The sequence below is a fragment of the Neopelma chrysocephalum genome, unplaced genomic scaffold (genome assembly GCF_003984885.1).
Source record: "Neopelma chrysocephalum unplaced genomic scaffold, ASM398488v2 Primary Assembly neopelma1_81, whole genome shotgun sequence".
NCBI lineage: Eukaryota > Metazoa > Chordata > Aves > Passeriformes > Pipridae > Neopelma > Neopelma chrysocephalum.
Genome location: NW_020897743.1, coordinates 3973534 through 3981317, shown reverse-complemented (window position 1 = coordinate 3981317; position 7784 = coordinate 3973534). Strand labels below are relative to the sequence as shown.

General features: G+C 56.7%; 1 protein-coding gene across 1 annotated transcript; it reads left to right on the top strand.

The window, feature by feature from the left end:
• The first annotated feature begins 1040 nt into the window (after positions 1 to 1040).
• Positions 1041 to 7269, top strand: ITGB1BP2 (integrin subunit beta 1 binding protein 2). The gene is made up of 11 exons (XM_027690634.1): positions 1041 to 1233; positions 1450 to 1499; positions 1598 to 1654; positions 2245 to 2393; positions 2528 to 2640; positions 2883 to 2941; positions 3805 to 3875; positions 4100 to 4202; positions 5466 to 5585; positions 6039 to 6101; positions 6845 to 7269. Exons 1-11 carry the CDS (start codon positions 1170 to 1172, stop codon positions 7094 to 7096), a joined length of 1101 nt encoding a protein of 366 aa, XP_027546435.1. The 5' UTR covers positions 1041 to 1169; the 3' UTR covers positions 7097 to 7269.
• The last annotated feature ends 515 nt before the right edge of the window (positions 7270 to 7784 follow it).

Below are 7784 nucleotides of genomic sequence, written 5' to 3'. Positions count from 1 at the left end.
CTGCTGCAGTCTGAGCCAACTGGGCAAACTGGTCTCCTGAGGTCACAGGCAGCTTCTGGGTGGTGTTTGTCTCTCCTATCCCCTGCAGGGACACCTGCAGGGTATGTCCAGGGCAGAAATGCCTTTTGAGATAACGCAGAACATGCAGAACACTCACTTTTGGAGGGGTGAGTGAAAAATGCTAAGATCTGGTCAAATACAGAGATAAAATCCTTAAGTAGCTCCATAGGTGCTTTATTGCTTTTTGATTGTCAGTTCTGCAAGGCTAAAGACCTAGCCAAACCTGCTTATATTATAATCCTTTAGACACAGACTGTGACCTAATCTGAGACTAAGTGGAATGAGCCTCACTGAAACTCCTCTGAGAAATTTAGAAAGCGAGGGGGTCTCACTGAAGCTCAACGGGAGGGACCACTCCTGTATATACTATATTTTGTAACAGATGTTAGAACTGTTATTTAGATGCTGCATTGGCAATATTTAGATATTGTATCAGTAGTAGATCTAACCATAATCACCCATAAAATCAGTGTCCGACTTCTCACGCCTGGCCAAGAACCTTCGCTCGACTACTCTGTTACATCTGGGTTGCACAAGACCCCATGCCAAAAGATGTCTTGGCCACACGCACAGCCTTGGTCTGCTGGTGCCTCTGCTTAGCAGGTGGTTGTGCCTTTTGGGGCTGGGGGAGATCAGCACACATTTTGCCCTGCGACTCCAGGAATTCTCTTCCCACTGTTTCAGGAAACTTTCAGCTGCTTCTGTAAATGCTAAAGAAACTGAGTGCAGTTGGTCCAGAGGAGTTGTGTGTGTGAGTGGGGTGCTGCTGATGCCTCCACGAGGGATGCCGGCAGGATGGCAGGCACTGGGAGGACCTCTGCACACCCCAGGCCACCCTGCAGTGCCCATTCCCTCTGCTGGGCACAGGGCCAGGACAGAAATGCCTTTCGAGATAACACAGGCGCCAAGCCCCATCAGCTGCTCTGTCCATCTTTAGCCTGCTCTCCGGTTACCGGCCACCTCCCACGGCTGCCTCCAAAGATAGGCAAAGCCACCTCCTGGAGCCTGGGCTGGAAACTGTGGGGAAGCAGAGGAGGGATCACTGGCAGGGATGAGCCTGGTGGGATTTCTGTGGAAGGAGTGAAGGACGCTGTGAGTTCTCCCGGGCGATGGCTTTGCTGTGCTACAACAAGGGCTGTGGGCAGAGGTTTGATCCTGAGCACAATGCCGAGGGTGAGTGGGCCCACGTGTCCTGCACTAGAGGGAGTGGGAATGTGTGCTGCTTTCCCAGTGTGTGTGGCCCTGGCTGCCATGCTGCAGCTGGAGCTGCCAAGCCCAGCGCAAGGAGCCCACATGGCAGGAGCTGGCTCTGGACCTGCTGGCTGTCACGGGTGGCTCGTGGGCAGGATCGCTTCCCCTGAAAGCTTTTGCCTGGTTTTCCCTTTTCAGATTCCTGCCTGTATCACCCAGGTGTCCCCATCTTCCACGATGCCCTGAAGGTGAGTGGGGCAGGAGCGGGGGCTGCAGCTGCAGGGGCTGACCTTGTGCCCAGCAGGGTTGCCCACACCTGACCAGCTTGTCATCCCCTGGTGCCTAGGGCTGGTCTTGCTGCAAGAAACGCACAACAGACTTCTCTGAGTTCCTCTCCATAAAGGTGAGCGACCCGCCAGCCCAAAGGCACCCAAATGCTCTTCCTCCATCCTTTCTTCCTGGCCCCTGCCCTGTCCTGTCCCATCCCCATCCTCTACCAAGGCTGCCCCTTTTGCCTCTGCCAGCCGAGGACTTCCTATCCGCTTCCAAGGAGCCTGCAAGCAAGGGTGCTGCTCCCAAAGTGCAGGGAAGGTTCTCCTGCAGAAGGGTGCTGGAAGGGGCTGGGATCCCCCACCAGGATCCTGTAGGAGGAACTTAAATGCCCAAAGTGTCAGCACAGCTGAGAATGTCTGAGTGGTCCTGGGGGAGTGAGGAGGCACCAGAGACCTGGGAACATGGAGGAGACTCCTGCTGCCATTCAGCTGCCACAATGGGGTGCAGCAGGGCTGAGACCTGCCTGCCATGGCCCTGGAGAGGCTGACACACCATCTTGCCCCCGAGAATTCCCATGAGCACAGCCCCTGCTCTGGTGCAGGGTCAGAGCCCATCCCTGTGGGACACAGAGCTCCCAGAGAGTGGAAACTCGCAGGGTTTGGGAGCAGCCACCATGTTTGGGAGTACAAAGCAGTCATCAGGCTTGCCTCTGGTGTTCAGGGATGCACAAAGGGGTTTCATAGCAAGGAGAAGCCCCCTGAGCCTTCCAGCCAAGGGGAGACCTCAGATGAGCCGAAGGCCAAGCCAGCAAAGGAGCTCATCTTTCAAGGACCAAAATCAGCTGAGAAGATGCTGAGGGAAAGACCAAGGTGAGATAGGCTCAGCTTACAGTGTTGTAAAGCTTCTGCATGTGTCCTGCCCCGCTGCTTCCTCAGGAGAGGCAACAACACCTAAATTGCAAAAAAACCCCAAACACTCAGCCTTTGCTGCTGCTGTTTCCCAGCTCTGATGAGCCAAGACAACTGCTGCCCATTAAAGCATCCAGGTCTCTGGAGCAGGCACTGGAGAAACTGAACCTGTCCTCCAAGGACAAGACCCTGGAGAGCAGTGGCACAGGTAGTGATGAGCTGTTGGACAGCAGTGGGGTTGCACATGGCGAGCTCAGCAGGGGGTTTTGTGTGACGGGTTCGGCGCTGGGCTGTGGGTGCTGCGTGTTCAGCCACCTGCAAACCCACAGAGCTGGGCCCTGGGGGGGCACTGCAGTGGGCTGTGCTCAGTGGTTAGCTGAGCACAGGGCTGAGGGAGGATCTGGGGGCAGGTGAGGGTGGTGTGTGTGTGAAGCTGTGCTGTTCCTGCAGGGGAGGCGGCTGCCCAGGTGAGAGCTGGCACCAGGTGCAAGAACGCAGCCTGCAAGGCGGTGAGTGCCCGGCAGGGTCCCTGCTTTGCTCTCCTTTCCCCATGATCAGGAGCATCATGGGGCTCATCACCCAGATGCCACCACCTGGGTGCAGGGCAGGGTGTCAGGCAGGTGGGAGGTGGCAGTGCCCATCTGCTCCATAGGCTCATCCCGTCCCTGCAGCGGCTGCGTCTGTCACCTCCCAGCCACATTCCTGCCAGAGGCTTCCAGATTGGTGGTACACTCGTGTTTCACTGCTACCCATTGCTTGCAGTGAAATATAGCACGAAGTCAGGATTGGGCGTGTAAGTAAAATGCATTTAATTAATGCTGCACAGCCCACTTTGTGTCTTGCCCCAAGGCTGCCTCATGTAGCACTGCCTGCCGCCAGGGAGGGGTGGGAGGGCTGGAATACTTGGAAAGCAGCAGAGCTGGAGCAAGCAGAGAGCGAAAGGCAGGAGGTAGATGAGGACATGAGACTGACATGCTCTGGGAAGGAGGGGAAAGGACAGGATGGAGGAATGGCCCTTTGCACCTGAAAGTGAGTTCTTGTGGTGTCCAAACCAGCCCCAGTCTGGGAGCTGGCTGTGTTTGGGAGAGGGTCAACAGAAGGGCTGCTGCCAGGGTCATGGGGGTGACACTGTTGTCCCAGGAAAGCTGGGGTGGCTGCCCTGCCAGCAGGGAGCAGGAATCAGTGCTGGGCTGCTGGCTTAGTGTAGTCCCAGAGTAAGTCTTCACAGATGCTGGGCCTGGCAAAAGGGTGATGTTGGGCATTGTGCTGTGCCCTGTGTGTGGATGGGCATCAATGAGTGAACACGTGGCTGTGCCACGTCGTGCTGTGCCACAGGCACAGACAGAACTGTCCTCTGCTTCTCTCTCCACAGGTCTACCAGGGTCCGGAGAGTAACACAGAGGTTTGTACGTTCCACCCTGGCATTCCTGTCTTCCATGAGGGGTAAGAAACAACCCTTTGCCAGGGAGAAAACTCACCCTGCTGAGGGCTGAAAGTGTTGCATTGCAAGATTGTGTGGCCTCAGCAGTACAGCCAGGGCAGTTGTGGGTGATGACAGGGGGCAGGAGGAGCTGTTGGTTATGAGCCCCTCTCCCTCCACACCGTGCTGTGGTCCCCTGTCCTGCTCCTGTGTGCACTCCCCACTCAGGTCACCCTGGTCTCCTCAGGATGAAGTACTGGAGCTGCTGTGGAATCAAAACAACGGACTTCAATGCCTTCATGGACCAGCCAGGCTGCAGCAGAGGGTGCCACTGCTGGACAGAGAAGGGGGTAAGGGGGCTCATGTGAGCAAAGTGCCATTACAGGCACTTGAGTGCTTCTTCCCTTGCTCTGCACTCACACGGGTTCCTGCATTTCATTGTCTTAATATTCATTATTGCTGACAGATTACTGCACAGGGTTTCAATGCCTAATCTTTGCCCATCTGCCCTTTAAAATGCTGCTCTGCATTCACAAGATGTGTCAGCTCTCACACCCAGTGGCCAGATGTGCAATGGGGAGATGAATGAGGCAGGACCTGGCCCTGGACATGGCATAGCCAGCACTGCAGGCTGCCACATAGCACAGGAGAAGTCCTCCAAAAAAATCCCAAAAGTTTTGACAGAGGACTGCAGAAAACTGAATTTGGTTTGAGGCTTTCCCTCTGCAACTGCTTCTCAGGAGGGATCTCATCCACATACCAACATGGTATCATGGCAGGGCAATTGGGAGAAGATCCCAATTCCCAATATTCTGTGTAAGTTTCCCCAGGGAAGTTCTTGATTGGGAAGAGGCTTGGACTGGGAAAGTTTCACCAAAGTAGCCCAGGATAACCCTGAGAGCGCACAGTGTTCCTCTGAGTCAGCACTGGTCCCAGCAACCCTCTCTGAGCCCGATCTGTTCTTTGTCCTGAAGCAGCAAACATACCATGAATGTAAAGGAGGCTGCAGTGAATGGAGTGTGATGTTGTGATGCAGATGTTTTGTGCTAATTGTCACTTAAGTCTGGGGCCAGTATTCCTCCTGGAACATTTCTTTGGCTGGCAATGTGCAGGGAGTGATGCTCAGAAATGAGCCTGGTGGGGACAAAGCTACCTGTGGCACTGACAAGGTGGGGAAAGGAGAAATGTGGCCAGTTGGGGCTCATCTGACTCCCAAATTTAGCACGGTGGTATGGTCCATGTCCAGCAACAGCCCCTGCAGTGCTCTCCAGGTTGAGTTTCCTGATTGCACACAGCACTTACGAGCTTGGGCACAGCAGAGTGACTCTGGAACAAGAAGGGGATGTCTGTGATCTTAACGAGTCCTGGATCAACCCTCAGCACAGCACAGATGTCCCATGTTGCATGGGACAGCCTGGCAGGGGCTGCCCACCTTTGCATGAACCACCTTCCCTCAAAAACCTGCACGAAAGGCAGGGTTGGGTCTTGCTCAGCTGACACCAACCTCAACCTGGAGGAAATGTGCAAAGGAGCATCCTCTGGCTCAGACATCCCCTCTGTTCGGGGTGTGCCTGAGCTCCAGCCGTGCCGTGATGGGCTCCTCTCCTTGGCAGGACAAGAAGGCAGTGCTGTGCCGGCAGGACTGGCACCAAACCAGCAGCCAGGTGGTGGTGACAGTCTATGCTAAGAACCCCCTGCCCGCCCTCAGCAGCGTCAAAGCCAATCGCACCGTGGTGAGTGGGGCCAGCAGAGCTGGGGTGGGGATGTGTCCTTCCGTGGCACCGCCCGATTCTGATGAGCCAGGAGCCAGCACTGGGGGCCTGGTTCTCCTTGATGGCCTGTTGGACTGTTGCTACAGGCAGGGTTGGCACTGCCAGCCGACCTGCTGTCCCTGAACTGAGAGCCTGGTGGCTTCACTGCTGCAGCAGCATCTGCCTGGCAGCTCTGGCTTTCAGCCTCCCTGGGTGGCTTTGCTGGCCTTGAATCACCCAGCCTGTGACAGAGGTGAACCTGGCATGCTCTGAAGGGAGTGAAAGGTTGCCAGGTGCTGAGGGGATCACCAGGCCATCACACTGGAGCCAGGATGTGAGATGCATTATGGTGCTGAAAGGAGGCTGCACTGTCTGGGGGAAGAGCTCTGGCAGTGCTGTGCTACCCACTCAGATCATTTTCTGTTGATGTTTCAGCTTGAGGCTCATGTCATCTTTGAAGGGAATAAGATTTTCCAGGCAGAACTGGAGCTCTGGGGGGTAAGATCCTGTTTATTTTGATTTCCCTATTCCAGCAGTCTGCATGGGGCTGGGCTGCAATGCTTTGAGGCAGCCTGGGCTTGCTCTTGGTCCTGGCCTGGGTTGCCCAGGTATGGGCATTTATAGCCATCTCTTCTAGGAAATGCCTTAGGGGTTGTGGGGAGGCTGAGGTGGCTGCACTGATCAATCCTGGACTAAGATCAGAGCTGGAGGTCACTGCCAGCTCTATAGGTGTTCTGGGCTTGGTCTCAGGCTGCCCCAAATGCTCTTTGGCCCAGCAGATCCCTCTCTCCCCCCACAACCCTGCTGTGAGTTGCAGGCAGGCAGCAGCGAGAGGGGAGAGACTCTCTGATTTTTCAGCTGCTTGCTGGCTGGGGAGGAGCAGTGAGACTCAGGAATTTGCATGTGCATTTCTTCTCTGTATTTCTGGTGCATGCTGCCTGTGCCTGCAGGCAGCAGAGGGCTGACAGGTGTGGGTATGGCTGTGTCTGAGCACAACTCGCTGCTGGGGAGAGGCTGTGCCGCAGCTGCGCATGTGACTGTGGCGAGCTGAGCTCTCCTGAGCTCTGTACCAGACACAGCAACGCAAAGCTGAGCTCAGCTGCAGCCCAGGTTTCTCCCAGCACACAGGGAGAGATTTCTCCTCTCTTCTCCTCTGGCAGGGCTCTGCCACTATGGGGAAAGATAAGCATGTGCTGCCTGCCCTCCCCTACCCGGCTCACTGCACCTTTCCCTCTCTCTAGACCATCGAAATACAGAAGAGCTTTGTGAGCATGGTCCCAACCAAGGTGGAGATCACGCTTTGCAAAGCCAGCCCTGGCTCCTGGGCCAGGCTGGAGCTCCCCCAAAGCAGGTTGCAGCCCTGTGGTGAGCAGGAGAAGGAGGCTGCCAACGCAGAAGAGCCTGGGGCAGCACAGGAGGAGGACTCTGATGACAGCTTGAGCTGGTCGGAGGAGGAATACGAAGAGCTGGAGATGGGAACACCGAGCAGCTGACAGTCCAGTGCTTCAGCAGCTGAGCAGTGCTGGTTCCTGAGCTGCTGGTGATCTTGACACCGCCTCCAGAGGAGCAGACCTAACCCTGGACTGTGTGCAGGCTGCAGCGTGCCCTCTCCCCTGGTCAGAAGGAACAAGTAATAAACACCCAGAGCAAAGGTTGTACTCTGAAATCCCTGACAGGCGCTTAAGAAACGTCAGCGGGCCAAACCCTGCCTTCTGCCACTTCCTCTCCCGTGTCTGGCTGGGGCAGGACAACAGAAGGAGCTCCCCTGTCTGCACCTCAAGCAGCCTGGGCCAGGTGTCCCTGGGGCCCGGGTGCTCAGAGCTGGGCATCCTGCCTGACCCTGGCATTCCTGGGGGTGCTCACAGCCCGGCATCCTGCCTGACCCTGGCGCCTCTGGGGGTGCCAAGTCCCGGGATTTGCTGGGCGCGACCGCCCTGCCTCTCCCTCGCCCTGCGGTGGGGAAGGGAGCCGGGCCCTGGGGGTCTTTGGAGGGCGCTGGTGACTGTGGACACAGGGAAGATGCCATCGCTGCCTGCGGTTCCAGCGGAGCCGTGGCGTTCCCGCAAAGCCCGTCACAGGCGTGACAGCGCCCGGGGCGGGGGAGGGCGATACCGCCCGCGGCACGGGACACGCGGAGGGTGCGGGGGCGGGGGATCTCCGCGGGAGCCGGGCTGTGAAACA